A 20345-nucleotide genomic window follows, 5' to 3' on the forward strand; every position below is an offset into this window, starting at 1 on the left:
CAGATCGGAATCCTAGCGGAGGCCTTGGGAGGCGTGAACGTGGGCAACTGCGGACACGCGTGCGAGGCCCGGCCCTGCGGCGACGCCGAGTGTCGGCCTCTGCGCGAGCGCTTCACCTGCCGCTGCCGGCCGGGACTACCCCATCCCTGTCCAGCGTTGGACGAGCCCCGGCAGCAGCAGCAGCAGCAGCAGCAGCAGCAGCAGCAGCAGGTGGAGGTGACGAGTTCGGTGCTGCTGACGCCGACGACGAGCGGACCCAGAGAGCCCGAGCTGCCGGTGCCGAGCTTCACCGGGAGCGACAGCTACCTGCACTACGACGACGCCGATACCATGAAGAGGTGAGCGCATCGAGAGGCTATTACTGTGTATGTATCAATCGAGAACGTGCTTGTGCATACTGGGCTTGTTGGTGCGCAGGATAATCAGCTACAAAGTGGACATAAACATGCGGTTCCGAGCGAGCAGCAACAGCGGCCTGCTGTTGTGGAGCGGCCGGCAATCGGATCCGCAGGAACAAAGGGATTCTAACGAGGACTTCCTGGCGCTCGGACTCGACCAAGGCTATCTGACCCTCGCCTACAACCTCGGCTCCGGCGAGGCTGTGCTCAGATACAATCTCACCAGACTCGACGACGATCTCTGGCATCGGATTCGGGCGGTCAGGTCCGTCTCGTTTTTCTTCTCTTCGATTTTTTTCTTTTTAAATAACGAAAACGATATTAACGCGCTTTAATTGGATTCCACAGGAACGAGCAGAGAGCTTCTTTGGTCGTGGACAATGGCAAGGTCGTCTCCGCGGAATCCCCGGGACAATTGAGGCAGTTGAATACCGACACCGGACTCTACGTAGGTCAGTAGTGCGCCTTGATGCGCAACAACGGCCCATCATCAATATACAATAACGTATAATCGCAATTGATCGCGAACGCGGATTCGTATTGTTGTTATGGCGGGTGATTGTGTTTAGCAGATGCACGGACAGTGTCGGTTATCGAATTATACAGAACCATAGCGCTGATACTATATTGAAATGAATTATACTATTTGAAGTTACGCTGTAAAGCGAGAACACGTTTGGCTATATTAGCTCGTTTATTAAATTCTCTGATTCATCGATAGCACTCCCGATGTTTTTAAATTCAATCGGGGCTTGCATGATTGATAATCGACCCACAAAGCCACGTAGATACCGAATGCAACAGTCGATAATAATTCAAGGGACTGAATAATGCAAAATCTGTCGCGTTTGATGCCAAAATACAGGCGCAACATAGAACGGGCGAACCAAAGCGAACGAAGTGCTTAGAAAAATAATAATAATAATACTTTTCCAGGCGGAGCGCCGTCCATAGCGAGGACCACGGGCGGTCGCTACCTGAAGGGCATCGTGGGCTGCATAAGCGACCTGGTACTCGACTCGGACTACTCGGTGGCGCTGTCGTCGCCCGGCCAGGCGACCAACACGCACACGTGCATACCCTGAGTTCCCCGGCAGTTTGAGAGTAAACGCGAATGGGATAAACAAATGGACGCCGGAACGAGAGGGCGCGACTACACTTTTGTACAGAAGAACATGTTGCGAGCCGTATCCTGGCAGGATATATAATGAATTAGCTGAATTTCTAGTCGGCGAGGTACTTGTAAATAATTGACCGTAATTGACCGCGCGAGGGGGTGTAACTGTCCTTAGCTCTCTATTTTTCTCTTGCGAGTCTTTCGTTGTGTACCTATACTCTTTAAGTGTACGATCTTTGTGTTCCGAGCAGCAGTTCGACTGTATAAGTTCTATCAGGTTTAGTTTTTCGCTGTATCGTGTATATCAGGTATAGAGAGAAAGATAGAGAAGCGAGAGATAGGTAGATACGCGTGCAACGACGGAGACTCGATGCTAGTAGGATATTTTCTATATGATAGACGCATCAACGCTGAACACGATGAAAACCCCCTGGGGACACGACGTGAACTATCTCTCACTTCGCGATGTGTGTGTGTGTGTGTGTGTGTGTGTGTGCGCGCGTGCGCGTGCGCGTGTGATAACTTGCTGGCTTTTTCAGATGAGTCCGCACACTCTATTTCTCCGAAAATCTATCATCTCACCCTCCTCGTTCCGATGCACGTTTGTCGCACTGTACTAACCGTATGCTCAACACCCACACAGATACACGCGATTGTCGTATTACGATCGAGTGATTGATACACGTCGCTCGATCATATGCTGATCATATACACAAAAGACACTTGTCTCGAATTACGGATCTGTCTACGAAATATGCCACAGGCAGGAGACACGATTCCAGCAACGGGGGATTCGCGCAGGCCTAATATGAAACCAGAGTCAAGAGAAGCATATATACTATATTCACTGAAATTCCTCTCGTCAATTTGTATATCGATTCCCCTCCAAAACGAGGCACTTTTGCGCGCGATATGACCCCGCTACTCCGATCCTGTTTCCTCTTTTATATATATATATATATATATATATTACATATCCAGCAGAACTATATATGATAACGCTTCGCGTTTACACGTTCTGAATAATCAGCGCGTCAATGATGATAACACGAGCTTCCTGCGCGAAAGAAAAAAAACACTAAGTAAATCAAGACGGGACTTTCAAAGTACAAGACGAGATTTAGAAGAAAAAAAGAGCATCAAAGTAATTTGCTTAATAGAGACGGTACGATGCACGGATACGAAAATAACGTCCTGGACCTCGCGGGAGGTCCAATCACAAAGGTACATATATAGCCGGTGGCGCGCTCGGTCGAGAAACTAGGTCAATACGTACTTAATGTACACGCCATATCGTAAGTGCGCTGCGTACGTGTGTGTATGTGATGAAAATATGCAGCCGATGCGCGAGAATCACGAGAACGTTAAGGGCCAGTCAAATTATAACGGAATGAAAGGATATACATATATTGGAGGAAAGATATACAAGGGGAGATAATATCGTCATGACAAAAATAAATGGGCAACGTGCCTCGTCTATGCGGCAGGTATGAAAGAGAGAGAGAGAGAGAGAGAGAGAGAGAGAGAGAGAGAGAGAAGCGAAGAAATTATTTTAAAGCACCATTTCTCAAAAACACATCATAGAAGCAATCGGCTATAGTCAATTTTGTACAAGTGTTATTTTCTGGGATATATAAATATATACAAATATAAATATATATATATATATATATATATATATATATATATATATATATATATATATATATATATATATATATATATATATACATATGAATAGATAGATAGATAGATAGATAGATATAGATATATATATATATATATATATATATATATATATATATATATATTATAAATATTGAGTAAACGCAGATATAAATAAAAGAGATGAAAGAAATATACATAACGTACACCAAGAGATGACGAGAAGTGCAAAGCGCGGGAGAAGAAAAGATTAAAAGCAACTCGGATGACGCAGGCTGCGCAAGTTTTATCATTCACGTTCGATGTGGTACTGTTGAAATTGAACCTTCTAATTTTCGAAATTTTGGCATCGATTTTCATGAATATTGCCATATCATTGTGGGGAATTTCGCGATCGTAAACGAATATTAAAAGGAAGCCCTGTAAAAAAACAAAAGAGAAAGCGATATGATTAAAATTCATGAAAATTGTTTGGTTTTGCGTGCGATCGGTGTGAACGAATATGAAAAAAAAACTTTTTGAAAAAATACGACGTACACGCGTATACGATGAATGATTTATCGGTAATCATACGATATTTCAATGTATCAATAGAAAAATCCGAAAAAAAAATATCAAACTTGAAGCAGCGCAATCGAAGCCGTAGGCTGCAATGGCTTTCGGTGTAAGAAAAGAGAATTGACTTCTAAAATAATCATTTTTGTCAATAAAAACTGAAGAATTAAAAGTAATAATGCTATGCAATTGACTATGTCGTTAAGTTTTTCAAATTTTTAGATAATCTTTTTACAATCTTCTGTGCTGTTACAAAGAGGTATGTCTCACGCAGATTTTTCTGAAAAATCCAGAGTACTTCTTTAAAAAAAAGTAAATAAATAAAAATTAAATAAACAGAAGCAAAATCACGAAGCGGAAAGAAGCCTCTAATGCGTGAACAGGCATGGCAAACTCTAGGCATGTAAAATTATACGACCCGAACAAGCTGTCCAATGTTAAATATCTCATTTACGGTAAAATATATAAGTAAGATTTTACTTAGAGTATATATAACGAAGTTCCGAATACGCATATTATGATCTCAGCGAGCAAAAGTAAGGACTATAATTAATTTCGTCGTTGATTCCATTTGAATATAATTATAACAAAGGAGGCGGACGACGACGAGGTCGTCGCGGTATGCGTAAGGTTAGTTGTAAAAACCTATTTAGTTAAGAGCGAAAAAGAGGCGAGTGCACACAAGCTGTTAAAAAAAGAATGATGATTATTCCCGCAACATCTATTGTTGCACTACGCTTTTGAAATGAGAGAACGAGCAAGTCTTCTAAAATTGTTATATTCCCACGCGAGGAATATCCGGCACACTTTGGGTGTACATATAAACAACAATGGCATAAGTGGCGAAACGACGCAGGAAAAAATAACAGAAAATACGCGCATTAACTGTAAGAATAGATGATTGTATCATTATACGAAGCATATTATGTCGAAGCGTACAGGACGTTTTACAGTCTCTATATAGTTATCCCGGAGCGTATAAAATTTCACTGTGTGTGTAATAATACTGTATCTGATCGAAAAAAAGAAAAAAGGCAAGACAGCCGTAAGTTTGCGTTCCCACGAATTCTATGTGTGTAAAAAAAGAGTATAAAGAATAGATCTCTTCAGGCAGAAGACTAATAGATCCCGAAAATAAAATGAGAAGCTGAGAAAGTCCTGTACAAGCGAAGCTATATTTACATAGTATTTCTATTATGTACGTCTGCAAAGTCTATTAGAAGAGTCTATCCAACCCGATCCTCCGAACCTTTCGACGCGCGACAAGAGGCACGTGTGCGCGTTTTCCTAAATATGTGTGTACGTCTGTAAATCGAGCAAATGCGAATCTTGCAACACAGCATAACGCAGCATCGGTAATGAATTACTATATATCAATGCATTATACTCATGCGTAGAATTTATTGTACATAATTACGACGCGATGATTTTCGGTGGTTTTTATAAAAGAAAAAGAGACAAAAAAAAGTACTAGTCGATTGCACCTATCCTCAATCGCGACATATCTTTCTCTCTCACACACACACACACACACACACACACACACACACACACACCGACGAGCAAAATCGACTATCGATTATAATTATATAGTGTGTAAATTGTATTTCGGCTTTTAGCGAGCGTTTTGCGTTTTCTCTTCTCCGTGTGAGCTACGCATATCAGCTATTTTTTAATTATTGTCATCGTCGATCACCCGCATTTTGCGTTTCATTAACTGTTCCCCACGCGAGTGTATGTGTCTGTGAGCATGTGTGCGTGTGAAAATTGTGTAGAAAGCGTGATAATAAGCAAGAGCGATCGATCGATTTTGTAACGGAGAGGGAGATCGTTATGATCGTGCGCGGCGAAATCGGCGCGTTTAGAGAATTAATTACGATTATACGGCAAAATTTGAAATTCGAAGATGACAACGCGATTTGTTCTCGTTTCACTGATACTTATCAGAAAATATTTGACGATCGTTGATTTTAATGCAACCGAAGAATCGAGCTTTGTGTGATCGACTGCTCAATTTCGAGGCAGATTCAATCGGTCAACTTATCGGAGAAACGCAAAAAATATATATATATATATATATATATATATATATATATATATATATATATATTTACGCTGTCCAATGAACGATTGGAAAACGGTTTCGGTTTCACACAAGTGTGTTCTCGTGAATTTTGCACTGAAATTACCATGCATATCAAACAGAATATACAAAAATTAAGAGCCGGCTAAGAGTTGTTACGTCGATATGTAGACTAAACTGTCGTACTAAGCAAAAAAAATAAATAAATAAATAAATAAAAATTCTCACCGCGTGTGTATGTACGATAAAAAGCGTATACGCGAAAATATTATCACGATCGGTTATACACTACTGGGAGAGTGAAGGGAGTATAACTCTATAACGATTATACGCGATTATACGCTTTGCTCTCGAAGGTGGTCGAGATGAAGAAGATAAACGAATAATCGCAGCCATCAATCGCTTCTAAATATCTTCGAACACGCTGTTTAAGGTATAAGGTTTGTTTGTTGCACATAAGAGTATATGATTTAAAGTTTCGTGTATCTTCGTACAACCGACGCTCTATTGTGAAGCTATTCTAGTAAGAATTACCGAAGAGAATAACAAAAACAGGCAACCATCGGTGTGCAAGTATGCGTGTGTCTCTCAGCTCACATTGTCAAAAAGCATCAATAAAAATGAGATTTTATAAAACAATCGTTGAGTTTGTCTTATTACCCGTATTCCACATGCATCTTTCAGGTGTATAGCCGGTTATGCGAGGTTAAATAATAGCTCACATTTTCACTTCATCGTTTTTCCATATACTTATGTCGCTGATGGTTTTCGTGCGAGTCATTCTAACCTCATTAAAAAAGGACGAAACACGGACGATCTTTCAGTATACATACGTACCTATATATGAGTAGAATTCAACGTCTTGCGATATCCTCGGCTTTTCTACTGACACAACGTATTTTTTCAAACTGAAATTACACTGCCCGATACGATTCCCAAGCTACTTATACGATTATAATCTCAAATATCAATCGCATCTCCGCGTCAAAATGCGATGCAAACCGAAGCTACACGCATTGCACGATGAAACTGCATTTGAATCGCACCAAAAAATAACGATGCAAGTCAGAAGCCGTCGCGCCCGTCGCGCCCCCCCTAACCCCTTTCTCAGAACAAGTCCCACCGGCATCAACGGTCAACGGTCATCAGTATTCTATATATGTATATAGCTACCTGTCTCCACACGTATAATACAGCTCACTGTTCTCTTCGCGTGAATCATGCCTCGGAAAGGCCACATCCTCTCTGCAGCTCCGCGGGTTTTTCTCTTCTATATACACTCCGTCCGATCCGCTCCCATGTAGTCGCGTCGCGCTATACCTATACATATACTGTATACCTGCACACAGACACAAGTGCACATGCAACTATGCTCTCTCACCTATAGCGCGCGGCTCGGGTTCTCTCCGCTGTGCTCGCGCTGCGGAGGCGTGTAGAGAAAAATGGCGCTGCGAGATCGAGAGACGTCGTAGCTACTGCGCCAGCATCCAAAATAAAAACAAACTGACTGTTGCGCGCGCGCGAGAGAGAGAGAGAGAGAGAGAGAGAGAGAGAGAGATCCACCCCTGCTGCAGCTGTTAGCCACGAGGGAATAGCTCGTACTTACGCACGTCGACGTGTATATAAGTATATCAAGATTACCCGCAAGTCCGTGTGCTCGAGATAAGCTGCTGAGAGAGATAAGATGTCGTCGCGAGACCCGAACAATCTGATGACCACAACGAGCAACGACGAGGGCTTCGATTACCTGTTCAAGATCGTTTTGATCGGTGACTGCGGTACTGGCAAGACCTGCATCGTCCAGAAGTTCAGGTCCGGCAACTTCATCCAGAGGCATGGCAACACCATCGGGGTGGACTTCTCCATGAAGACAGTCCTCGTCGATGGAAAGCGCGTCAAGGTAGGGCCCGATTCGCGATTGACAGATATATATGCGTATTGTCTCTTTTGTTCGCGATTCTGCAGTCCTAAGTGTCATGCTTTGGAGGTTAGGTTGCTTCTTTTGTTTTTGTCCCTCAGCGAGGACTTTGTTTTCGCTTTTTTGACACTCGGATGCTTGGGAATGCCTGCGCTGAGATTGTCGGAGAGAGTACTTTGTAACCGAGCGTGCTTGTTTTTCAGCTGCAAATCTGGGACACAGCTGGTCAGGAGAGATTCCGCACGATAACGCAGAGCTACTACAGATCTGCCAATGGTGTTATTTTGGGTGAGGATTTTCATTAATTTTTCTCTTTTGTTAAGTGTTTCTATAATGCTTGCACATTTTTATTCTGTTTCCGTCTCTTACAGTCTACGACATTACAAAACGATCATCGTTTTTGAGCTTACAAAGGTGGATCGATGAGATAAGGAGGTACACTTCCTCCCATGTACTCTTAATTTTAGTAGGCAAGTACTCGATTGAAATTTTCCATCTGTTCTGGAGAATAATCACATAATTAGTTATTTGTCTGCTTTGTATACAATAGGCAACAAATGTGATCTGGAAGACGCCCGAGAAGTTCAAAAAGCTGAAGCTGAGGCTGTGTGCGAATACCTTCCTGAAGTATTTCGTATTGTCGAAACTTCGGCAAAAGAGAATACTAATATTGATTCCATATTTTTCTGTTTGGCCTCTGAATTGAAGGTATGATACAGCAGCATCAATGTCTTTTGTTTTAGACTAGATGCAATAAGCAGTGTAAATTTAGCAAATTGAATGACTATTTACATTATGCACATTTCAGAGACGTCACGAAAATCGTCAAGTCAATACAGAAGAAAACGACACTGTCAAACTTGGCAATGGGCGCAATCTCTCTTCGTGCTCAACGTGTTCATTTAAATTTTCGTGAGTCATCTTATTCACTGCTCTTCTAAATAACGATGATGTGTCTTAAAAATTTTACAATTTTACAATAGGGTTTTCACATAATTTAATTTTATACATATCTCAATGATATTAGTATTTTAAAATGAACTGATTTGACCAATCACTATAGTAATTTTAAGAATATTACGCACAGTTGAGACTGTTGACTTTAATTGATCAAAACACAACTTTTATCAAACAATCAGTTTTAAAATATGAGAATCAAGTTTTGATTAACTTTTATCTGGCGATCCGAAAAAGTGAGATTTGGGTTGTCTGGGATACCTAAGTGATTATATTATTATATAAATTCGCAAGTGATTCATGGACAAAATTGTTTTAGTCTTACAAGGCATTGGCTTTGGTCATTTATATATATACATATATATATATATATATATATATGTGTGTGTGTGTGTGTGTGTGCACCTGTAGACAGAACAATGAGACAAAAGAGTATTTATATGAGATTTGACCAATCAATCTCAAAACTTTATATATTACCTCAGTGACCTGATCTAATTAGGATTGATACTCAGTGCCTTTTTCTTACTCTAGCAGTGTCACTGCACTTTTGTATCTGAAAATCGTTGCTAAAATGATTATCATACTTAATTAATTTTATAGCTCTTCACTACATTAGCGCATACATTGCAAAGCAGCAATATGCTTCACAATGCATAACTGCCAGTCAAGAATATGATGCGCCTATAAACTAACTGCTTTGCCTTAAAATTCGTAGTGACTGATTTATATTATGCATATTTGTCATCACGATGATGTGCATTGGATGGCAGATTTTTTTAACAGATGTAGATTTTTTAAACCACTTTACAAAGATAGATCTGAGACTTTATAAATAATAATTTATTTATTTTGGACCTTCTGTAAGCTCGTACATTTGCGGCGTTGACGTTTGTAATTTTCTATGACTACTAAGTAGTCATGCAAGGAAAACTTTTAAAGTACACCACAGGTGATTTGAATTTAGGAATTTCGAAAATTCATGATTAGCCTTCTCGAAATCTCAGACTAAGATTATTTTTCAAAATAATCTACTTTTTAAGAATCTTTTTTATCATATAATATTCTTTAGGAATATTGATACAAAAAACCAAATTGTTACTTGTTACTTTATTTATGTATAAAAAGCAATTTACGAGGCTTTTGATATTTATTGTATTAAAAGTCAACTGTTACTGTACAAATTAAAATAGTCACAAATATTGCAAAGATTTGTGACATTGTACTTTAATAAATATATTGCAAATAAAATTAATAAATGAAATTACATTATCAGTGGTACAGAATAGAATTATTTACACAAACACGAAAATATTTTTAAGTTAATTTTGAAGAAAATAAATCTTATGAAAGTTAGTTAGAGAAAAAAATAGATGTCTGGAAAAATAAACAAAAACAAAATTAACAAGAAATGATATATTTATTAAATAATAATAATTTTGGATTTAGTGTGTAACTAAAAATAGTAATTTAAAAAAACCTTCACCACTTGTTCTAAATACATGGAATACATATGAGGCCAATATGGCTCTCGTCATCTGAATCATACTTTTACATTCCTTATCCTTTTCGGCTATAATATTTATGTATATAGATTAAATCAATATACTTTTTAAACATTTTATATCGTTCACTTTCGTTATTATAAATAAATAACCAAATAATAGTAACATTTTACATTAAGACAATGTAGAAATACAAATATATTATTTAAAGGTAAAAGAATAAGACAATGATGTAACATTGTTGTGTCATTATTCAAAAATGAAAAATTTTCGTAAGCATAATGTTTGAAAAATTCTCAGCATTATTATAAATTATGTACAATTACGATAACGATAATTGTTCACCTTTATTTATTTCTCTGAATTTGTCTGCAATCTATGAATAGTCAACGATCAAAGGCACGTGAGAGATGTGATTATTTTTTTTTACTCTCTTAGTAAATTTTTTGAACCTATCAATACAATTTTCTATCTATTCAGTTGCAGACATTTTGTGTATTAAATTGACAAATATGAATAAACAAGTTGATCAATCACTGACTGGCCTAGCTAATTGGAAAATGGAATATTTTTACAAAATAGTAATAATATACATTCAACTAAGCAGTTTTGTTTGACTACAGCGTAGGAGAAACGTTTGTGAAACTAAAAAAGTATCTTGTCAGGGTTTAAGATTTTTTTCAAATCATTGTTTTTCAATGGTTTACATAAAGAAAGCAAGATCGAATTCTATATACTGAATCTGAATTCTTGCTTTTTTTACATCACTCATAAATTTTTCATGGTTTTAGAAGTAAATTGAAATAAAGAACTGCATACATAAATCAGTATGCAAAATTTTCTCACCAACGTTTTTCCTGAATAATTAAAATATAATAACTATTTTAAATTTGGTATTCTCTCATAAGTTCTTCTGTACAGCTCGTCAACTTTTACGAGGTAATAAGTTCCTGGGAACATATTATCAATACTGCTCTGAGGCTCAAACGGTACAGTGTGACAGTTTTTTTCTCTTAAAGCTAAAGTTTCAGTGTACTCTTCAGGATGCACTTTCCGTCTTGCTTCCAGCTGAGTCTTGACGTAGGACAGATTTGTTACCAATTTGCTCAGAGCCGAGTCTTGGCTCACATCTTTTGTGACCGTTATCGAATACATGCTGGATGCGAGTCCAGATCCATAAGAAAACACTCCTATCTTCTTACCAGCCAAAGCCTCTATTGGCTTATCGATGAGCAGTGAGACAAGTCCAGAATAAACAGAAGGTGTGTACATGTTTCCTACTTGATTAGCTATGAACAAACTGGGTTTAGTTTTCTGCTCAAAATCATTCTTACTCAATGCCATGAAAGCCTTTTCCACGTCTCTGTCAAAGTATGTATCTTCCAGGGAAAGATTACTGAACTTCTGCAAGTCGACATGATTCTGAATGGAGTTGCTCTTGGCGGAGTTTAAGAAGTCAACAAGAGCTAATCTGGCGAATGACTTCTGAACGAGCTTGCAGTATGGAGAATGAAACAGCATGGCGTCAAAGTCCCTCACAGTTACATCATGCCCTTGCTTCTTGGCCTTAGCCTTGTCGCAGTACCTCTGGTAGCAGGTGTCCAGGGAACTGAGATAACACTGAATAGAGAGCTTTCCATCGACGGTGGGATACTCTGACCTAAGATCTGGCTTGTAAAAGTCATAAGCATGTCTCATGCAGGAGGCACGCAGTCCACGGTCAAACACCAGAGGGGCGTCCGGACCCACCAGCATGGCAACAGCTCCAGCACCACCGGTGGGCCTAGCACTACCACTCGCGTAGACGGCGTTGTCGGCGGCCACGACGAGGGCGAGTCTTCCATCCCAGGCGCTGCTCTCGACCCAGGAGATGGCATTGAAGAGAGCGGCGGTGCCACCGTAGCAGGCGTTCGTGGTGTCGATGCCCTCGACGTCGGTGTTGCCGGAGGGCTCGAACAGCTGCATCAGACAGGACTTGACGGACTTACTCTTGTCGAGTATGGTCTCGGTGCCGACTTCCAGTCTGCCGATCTGCTCGGGCTTGATGGCGTATCTGTCCAGAAGCCGGTGCACCACCGTCAGGCAGAGCGAGTTTATGTCCTCCCGGTCGTTACAGAAGCCCATCCTGGACTGGCCCAGGCCTATGGTGTACTTGCCGGCGGACACCCCGTCGAACTTCTCCAGGTCCGTCTGATCCACGTACTGGGCCGGGAAGTAGACCTCCAGCGCCTTGATACCCACGTTCTCAGGCCACATGGTTTCACCTTTTTTTCTTCTTTTTTTTTCGAGGACGACACTCAAAACAACGGCGAACCGAACTGTGCAACAATAACAACGAAGCAGACTACAAGGAATTCGAACACTCGGTGCGGCAGCAGTTACATCATTGTCCAAGGGTCTTTACGTAATGGCACACGTAGAGGCGGGCGAAGAGGAGCTAGCAGAAGTACGGCCGTCCCGTATCTTTCTGAAATGTTACAAAGCCGGAACGAGCTCCGCCAACACGCGCGGGTATTGAGGTTAGAAGTGAAACTCCCGCCGAGTGAAAATCACGGTCACTAGGTGAGAGAGCACGACTCCCCACCACCAGTGCGTGTAAAGATTGCTCCGGCGCGCGCGGAATTTCACTTTCTTCAGCTGTGATGCCTGGGCAGATTTCGTATGCGCGTAGTCTGCTAGCTCGGCCGTGCCGCTATGTATACTGTCTTTCACGCGTCCGCTCGGCTCAAAGGCTCGGGCGCGAATGCTGTCGTGTCGCAGCAGGCGCGACTTCTTTTGGAGCGGGACTCCGGGACGAGGTGGCTGTGCGTGTGTGTGTCTGTGTGTCTGTGTGTCGTGCGTCTCTCTCTTCCTCGCGTGCGCTATGTATATACGCCTCTCTCCCTCCACTTCAGGAGGGTATGTAGATATATGTTTATGTAACATTCGTGGGATTTCGGGCGAATTTTTGTTTATCTGATTTTTTAAAGTAAGAGATGATGACAGAGAGACGAGTCGATTTTTTATAAATCCTTGCGAACGATGTCTAGTAGTCTAGTCTATGTCTAATAAGCTGTTTTTGTATTAGTTGTTTTGGCAAAACTACGCGTTTAACGGCATTTCGATATGCGCTAGTTGTAAACAGTCGCAGAAGAAAAGTCGCCCGCGTGGCTATTGAGCGAGAAATCATTGTTTGATGTACGTTGCGATCGCGACGGATCGAAATCTTCAAGGAAGCTCACAATGCTGTTTTCTGCGTCTTTTCAGATACAAAATTTTCGAAGAACGCTCTTCCATTATGTAGCTTGAGTAAAGATTGACGAACAGAAATAACCGTTTTCAAGGTTCAAAAGGCATTTCGTGACATTCTCGGACAATACTCGATGCTTACAATTTTTTTTACTTTGGAATAAATTTCGTGTTTTAATTTGAAATTCATGTATAGAACCAGCAGCGGAAACATTTTTTAAATAAGAAAAGTTCCATAGGCACTTTGGATGCATTATTCGTGAGCGCGACGTCACCAGCGCATCAATTTTAATAAAAATTCCGACGATTTGCAGATGCTATTTTTGCAGCGTCGCAAAGCCATAGAAAGAATATTCACTCTTGATTCTGCTTAATCGCGATCCATAGTTCAATGTAGTCTCGAGTTACAGCGATGTTTCGCTCGTTCATAACAGCCGTGATAAAAGTTGCGCAAAACTGTAAACGTCCTCCGATTCTGTCGAACTAATTTTTCATAGTGTCCTCTTATTCCGCCCATCCGTCTATACGTCTACGAAGAAGATAAGTGTACCGTGTACTTGAAGCTAGAAAAAACGAAATGCCCATAGGATACATTATACGTCCATCTCATCGGAAGATTGAAGTTAAAGCAAAAAAAAGAGTTCTTTTCTCAAGACTTATGCAACAGAAAAATATGGACGTAGCTGGTTGAAAAACGGAATAAATTTTTGTAAATCTACCGATTCGATCTTCGGATCTAGTTTTTGTCGAAAAGTGGCTGGACTCGTTTCCGTGCTCGAGTCTTTTGCTTTTTTTGCGCTCGTTCATACGCGCGTGATCGACTTTCTTTATACTTGACCTGCGGATAAGTCACCAGACAGTTTGTGTATCCGTAAAGATACCATTGTCTTAAGTGTTTTCACGCTTGACTTCACATTTTACGTTGACGCAGTTTGAATCTCCGATGATTTGGGCGCAATTCGTTGTAAATAATACAAGTCATTGCTGTATATTTAGTAGGCGCATCTAAAATTTCAAATAAAGATTACACGAATATCTCTAGCTAGGAAACATTCGATATACGCCACCGACGTCCTATAAATAATCTCGCAGCTGTATGCAAAACCGACGCACCGCAAGTTGTTTCGCTGAAAGAAAGTGCGGCGAAAAAAATAACGAACAACCGCGCGTGAGAACCTGTCACGGCGTATTTTTCCTCGAGCGAATAACTGGCGAGTCGCGGGTCGACGCGTGTGACACTCGCTTCGTCGCGTTATTAAACAAGCGCTCGAGTTTGCGTATACGAAAAGTTCGAGCCTATGCTTGTTCAACTGTCGTTTGTAGATTTGAAAATATCGCATTTTAAGTGCCCCGCGCGTTAATTAGCCGTTCTGTGTCAGCGCGACGGTTTTTCGCCGCAGCGGTATACGAGTATAGCTTATTAATGACCGGCGTGAATCATCGCGGGGACGATGCAAATTCGGTATAGCTACGCATCGCTCTGTGTGTCAGTGATTTCTTTTGTGTAGTACCGATGTCTTCTTGCGCGAGTCATGATGAAAATTCGAAAAGAGCTTGCATTGTATCACGCGCGAGAGGAGAATTTTTACGGAACTTTAGAATCATTCCGTATCGAGCTTGATTGATTGTAATTTGTCTGGGGTGATTCACGCCACAGCTTCGTGATGCTTCGCTGAGACGGAAGACGTTATTCATTGCGTTATCTATATAGAAATGTTTAATGATTAATAAAAAAAATTCTCTCCTCATCGATCATCGTTTTCAAACAATGTGTTCGAGTCCAGTCGGCACGTTCGACGCGCCAAAGCTCATAAGTAATTAACCGATTAATTACAGATAAGAGTGTCACCGTTTTTTTTTTCATGCCCACTCCGTCGATCGATCTCTCTCGCGCACACGCACACGACAGCACATCAAGCCTTACAGTCGAGCGTATAAGAGCTCGCGGGGCGTATAAGTATGAACACTGCGGCCGCGCGTACTTTTGCGGATAAATAATCAAGATCCGGTTTTAGCGCGCGCGGGCCGTTTGAAAATAACCGAAGCCCGCATATATAAGCTCGCTTCGAAGTGATTTTGAACATCCACGCGCGGCTCTCAATGGAAAAAGAAAGTTTCGCTCGGTTGTAAATGAAAGTCGCGCGAGTTAGTGTGTGCGGTATACCTCTATACACATCTATACGAGCTGTGTGCATAAGTGTATCTGGTCGTTGGGCTATTCCCGAATGTATAAGATAAAGCCGCGGAACTATCTGGAATTTCGAAACGCCCGGCCATTTGGCAGCACTTATAGTCGCGCAGAAATTCTGTATACGCATATACGCGCGCGTTTAGGTAGTTTCGCTTTCGAGGAGAAAATTATCGGTGATTAATAGCAATTTACGACGTCCGCTCTCTCACGTGCGCGTGTGCGATGTGTATACGGCGCGTTACGAAAAACGGCGCATTTTTCGCCTGCTATCATGCGACGGGCTCGTGTAGTGCCTTTTCTCGATGTGTGTATACTATATATATATATATATATAATGCGACGATGGCTGTTACACAATTTCAGACGGAGTTACACACACGACGTGTATCCTCAATTGCGGGACTATTTTTCTCGCCTCATCGAGCATACTACTGGCCACTATAATCGAACAGATTGCCGCTGACACACTGACATAGATTTTTCTCCTATGTATAAGGTTTTAGTTGTACACAGAGGAATGAATTACGCTTTCTTGATTCAATACACCGCGAGGGATTAATATGATTAATGTACGAAATCGCAAAGTATGGCTTGTATGTACTCACAGTTCGCAATAAGACGCACGTGCGCACGAAGTCATGCGTGCATCGGGCGAATGTCGGCCAGGAGACGGCAACTTTCATTGAGACGACGTTTATGTGTGTGTGTGTGTGTGTGCGCGTGTGTGCGTGTGTGCGTGCGTGTGTGTGTGTGTTGAGATCCTCGCATTCCATCGGCTCGTTGCACCTTGTGGCTCTTTCTCTTTCTCCAGCCGAGCGTCTTTTTTCGCACGCCTTCACGCGACCAGCTGAAAGTGGATAAACTCGGCGATCTTTATTGTGAAGTGTTTCACGAGACAGTCGGAGATATAATCTTCCTCGGTAGTTTTGACGGTGCTTGTTTATGCTGTATAGAAAGGCAGATGATGTAAATTGGAATGAAGAAAGCGGAGAGTAGTTTTTATAGATAATTTATCGAATACATAATCGTAATGTATATATATAAGTGTTACACTTACAGTCGCGAGTTCTATTCAAATCGCCTACAAGTACATAGCAGCGGTAGCTCCCTGTCTATTTATGATTAAAAAAAAACAACTGTCGCTCTGTCATTCATTCTCCGAACGCGAGCTTGCAATTAGCGTGTATACATGATATTCCCGCGAAGCTTTATGTGCGGAACTTTTGGAACTTTTGGATAGAAACGAATGAAGCGATTTGCTTTCTCATTCTCAAGATACTATACACACAACATCACACGAATTAAAATACACGTTCATTCGTATAATCGTCATATGCGCCCTTGAACGCGTCAGCTTTTCGCTTTGTTATCTCTAAACGGTCGGCGCCGTTGCATTATATAAAGGTTTACCTTTTTTTCATTGGTTTCTTTTATTTGTTCAATTCTCGCTCACGTAAAATATATATTTTAATGTATACGTCGATGATATTTAAAAACGAATTAGTAACGCTCCGGCGCTTACAGTCGAGCTTCACAGATTCAACGTTAATAAGACGTGATTTTTCATAATGTCGTAAATGTATGTCTCCATGCGTGCTTGCTTTTCTATCAGCGCAATTCCTTCAAATAACACAAAAAATATATGCAATATACTACCAATTTAATAATCGCGCTTCAAATTTCGCATTAATGTCAACATTGATCGGAACGAAATCGCAGCGATTAAAATGTCCGACAAATCTATCGTTTGTCATTTAAACAAACATTATTGTACACCCGTGCTGAAAAAAGTGCGCAAGACTTAACGTTGACTCTACATTACGTATAAACTGAAATACTAAACATCGTTAATTACAATAAACTCTTTCACGTATAAATAAAGTTACACAGCGATATAATTTGGATACAAGATAGTACAATCGATAGACGAATCTACATAATTTGTGTACAAAAGACAGTTATAAAAAAGAATACTGATAAAAATAGATTATAAATACAGTATATATATCACGTATCGACAATAAATTCACAAACACATTACTCTTTCTCTTTCGATAATAATTATACACACCGAGACGAATCGATTTTGAAGTCGTCGCGCCAGCCCATGCCTGCAGTCTCCCATCACACATACTCGCCCTATATAAGTAATCTCTATAGGGCGAAATTTCGCGCGTCTGGAAGATACATGTCAAGGGGCGAAAAAAATCATTCGATCGCGCGAGGAAATAGAAAGCTGACGCCACGTCGAATGAGAGCACGGAAGCGTTGATTTTTTTTCTAATAGTAAAAGTAGCCGAAAAACCGGCTTGCCCAAGCAACGCGCGCTATCGGCGATAGCCGAAAAAGAGACGCATCTCCTGGATTCCGACATTTCCGTATATGCTAATGAGTTCGTTCACCCGCATAACGGAAGAGTCGGATCATCCGTATATTTTTTCTTCTCTCACTCGGCGTCTTGAAATCAACTTTTACGGAAAAATATCGCGAGATATAGAGAGAGAGACTTTTTTTGTCGGAAGCGCGTAGTTTTTTTTATCAATGTTTATGCTTCTGCATGCGAGTTAAATATTACTTCTGCATAGAGATGTCAACGGTTGTGTAAGCTTCTAAAAAGAGGAGCAAGTAAAAAACGTTTTGCGATATCTTAGTCGTACTCCTCGAGGTGATCCTAATCGTGCTTGTGTACTAGACGTCAATTATTTAAAATATTTTTGCATGAGATACGATAAAGAAACGTCGAAATCGTTCGATTTTACATGTATAAAACTTTTTATTCTCAAAAACGCGTCGTTACACACGTGTACTATAATATGTTTACAACAATGAAAACAACGCAAATATAAAAATAAATCTCATAGGTTTAAATAGTGGATACTGAATCGAGCGTGAGATAAAAACTCGTGTAAATCGTGACCTATTTGCTTTTCTTACTGACACGAGAATCCAATAACCGATAATTAAGCTCTATAGTTTTGGCACGAGGGGTACGAATGCACGTCGTAAATTGGAATCGCTGATGGCACTGGAACGACCGGTAACTGCGAGTATATAAGATCTGCGAACGTGTCCGGAAGGCGCCTACTACTCGCTTGAGATTTAATTCGCGATTAGGATACATACGGTTTTGGCACTAAATGCGTCGTGTCCGCAAACTCGAAGACTCTCCTTAATTATCAATAAAATAACAAAGTGTGTTTTCTGCTGTTTTATTAAAAAATCATAAATGATGTTCGATGCTCTCGTATATAAATTAATACAGGATACACAAAGCGCAAGAATATATTGTTATATGCTCATCTAAAAGTTGATCGTTTAAAAACACATCAACAGCGCGGAAGCCTCGTAAAAAAATCAGCGCCGCGACTGATTTTCTCGTCCGTAAAAAAATTTAGGCCCTTGCGAGAATCTCGCGCTATACTCGTGCGAAAGAATTCTCGTCATAGCGATTGCGTCGAGCGCTCTTCCGAGAGGCTTCGAAGTCAATTTGTCGGTGAGTCGACGAAATCTCTTGTATAACATGTATGACTCTTTGTTTGCGTTACACACTCGGCAACGGGCCGCGCGGGAATCTTGTTTTCCATCTCTCTTTGTGGGAGAAAAAGCCGAATTTCCGAAATCTCGGCAACGGTTCTTCACACACTTGAGATACGCTCGCACACACACATACGGGTCTTGACGAGACACTATAGACAAGCGTTTCGATCGACGCTACGCGGTATGAATCTATTATGATATACGTCTTTACACGCCACAATATTATATACGCGACACGTGTGTGCCGTAAAAGACTCTCTCTTTCTCTCTCCCTCACATACTCATTCTCATACGTATTTTCTTTAATTTAAATTTTATACATAAATATATGGCCACTGCACTTCGACACTCTCGCGCGACTGTTTTTCTGTAATGTTCGTATGCAAAGCAAGGAAGAAAATTCGTCGGTCGTCGACATGCAGATTTTTGCTTGCGAGAAATAAGAGAGAAAACGAGGGCTTTCGCGACCTCTCGATTATCTCCTTGTCCCCTTGCATCGAGCGACGACCGCTCGCCTCGTTCGTTATACAATTTCAATCCCTATCTCGTTTAATTAAGTTTATTATTATTATTATGTACGTAGAAAATTGAACGACGCTGTGGTGCCGACGAGGTTTTTGCTATCCTTCTTTTACTCCTTTCTTTTATTAGCGCATGAAATATATCTGTGTATGTATTGTATATATGCGATTTTGCGAGCGCGCTCACGCATCAAGGCGTTCGGATGGTTTGTTGTGTTACTTTTATTTAAAAAATGCTTTCATTATTTTTTTTTTCTGCTTTGTATATACTTATACTCGTTCTTTTTGTCTCTGACTCTCTTTTTGAGTATGTGTGTGTGCGTGTGGGCGAGGGGCTCTGATACCAAACTGACCACTTTCGGATCTTTGGCTGTGTAATGCAGCTTAGAGGCGCTTTAGAACAGGCCCTTCTTCTTGTTCTTCTTGTCCTTGCCGTCGACGGCTCTGAAAGAGGAAAAATTTACCGTGTCAATTTCTGAGGAAAGATAACTTGCGCCGATCGTGTGTACACATTGCTCTCCCTGAGAGTTTAGCTTGATTTTTTATGCAGTTAGAATTATTTATAAAAATGTTAAATATTGTCTCAAGCTAAAGCAAAATATACAACAACAAATTCAAACTATAAAATTGATTTATCAATTGAGTTTACGAAAAACCAGAAACATAATTT

General features: G+C 40.7%; 4 protein-coding genes across 11 annotated transcripts in view; 2 read left to right on the forward strand and 2 right to left on the reverse strand.

The window, feature by feature from the left end:
* The window catches only part of LOC100116467 (pikachurin), a 75850-nt gene extending 72783 nt beyond the window's left edge, over positions 1-3067 (forward strand). For all 4 annotated transcript variants that reach the window (XM_031929851.1, XM_031929852.1, XM_031929854.1 and 1 more), the window contains 4 exons: positions 4-338; positions 418-663; positions 747-850; positions 1335-3067. In XM_031929851.1, coding sequence (XP_031785711.1) covers positions 4-338; positions 418-663; positions 747-850; positions 1335-1483 — 834 coding nt within the window. In that variant the 3' untranslated portion in view covers positions 1484-3067. The remainder of the gene's footprint in view (positions 1-3; positions 339-417; positions 664-746; positions 851-1334) is intronic.
* Positions 3068-7225: 4158 nt separating this feature from the next.
* On the forward strand, positions 7226-10475 carry LOC100116433 (ras-related protein Rab-43). The gene is made up of 5 exons (XM_016988054.3): positions 7226-7718; positions 7940-8024; positions 8108-8206; positions 8287-8444; positions 8545-10475. The coding sequence occupies exons 1-5, from the start codon at positions 7503-7505 to the stop codon at positions 8650-8652; spliced, it is 666 nt and encodes a 221-aa protein (XP_016843543.1). The 5' UTR covers positions 7226-7502; the 3' UTR covers positions 8653-10475.
* On the reverse strand, positions 10095-15069 carry LOC100116401 (hydroxymethylglutaryl-CoA synthase 1). The gene has a single exon (XM_008210465.4). The coding sequence runs from the start codon at positions 12452-12454 to the stop codon at positions 11078-11080; it is 1377 nt and encodes a 458-aa protein (XP_008208687.1). The 5' UTR covers positions 12455-15069; the 3' UTR covers positions 10095-11077.
* A 1541-nt stretch (positions 15070-16610) lies between these two features.
* The window catches only part of LOC100116362 (septin-7), a 47990-nt gene continuing 44255 nt past the window's right edge, over positions 16611-20345 (reverse strand). For 4 of the 5 annotated variants that reach the window (XM_032599942.1, XM_032599941.1, XM_032599938.1 and 1 more), the window contains one exon: positions 19052-20119. In XM_032599942.1, coding sequence (XP_032455833.1) covers positions 20071-20119 — 49 coding nt within the window. In that variant the 3' untranslated portion in view covers positions 19052-20070. Of the gene's footprint in view, positions 20120-20345 lie in introns of all 5 variants that reach the window. The other variant, XM_031929861.1, reaches the window with a different exon arrangement.

The sequence above is a fragment of the Nasonia vitripennis genome, chromosome 4, assembly GCF_009193385.2.
Source record: "Nasonia vitripennis strain AsymCx chromosome 4, Nvit_psr_1.1, whole genome shotgun sequence".
Classification (NCBI taxonomy): Eukaryota; Metazoa; Arthropoda; class Insecta; order Hymenoptera; family Pteromalidae; genus Nasonia; species Nasonia vitripennis.

Excerpts from the sequence above, each read along its gene's own strand:
- LOC100116433 (XM_016988054.3), top strand. The coding sequence starts at position 7,503 with ATGTCGTCGCGAGACCCGAACAATCTGATGACCACAACGAGCAACGAC. Across the intron at positions 7,719-7,939 it reads TCGATGGAAAGCGCGTCAAG|CTGCAAATCTGGGACACAGC; the intron begins GTAGGGCCCGAT and ends CTTGTTTTTCAG. Across the intron at positions 8,025-8,107 it reads TGCCAATGGTGTTATTTTGG|TCTACGACATTACAAAACGA; the intron begins GTGAGGATTTTC and ends CGTCTCTTACAG.
- LOC100116401 (XM_008210465.4), bottom strand. The coding sequence starts at position 12,454 with ATGTGGCCTGAGAACGTGGGTATCAAGGCGCTGGAGGTCTACTTCCCG.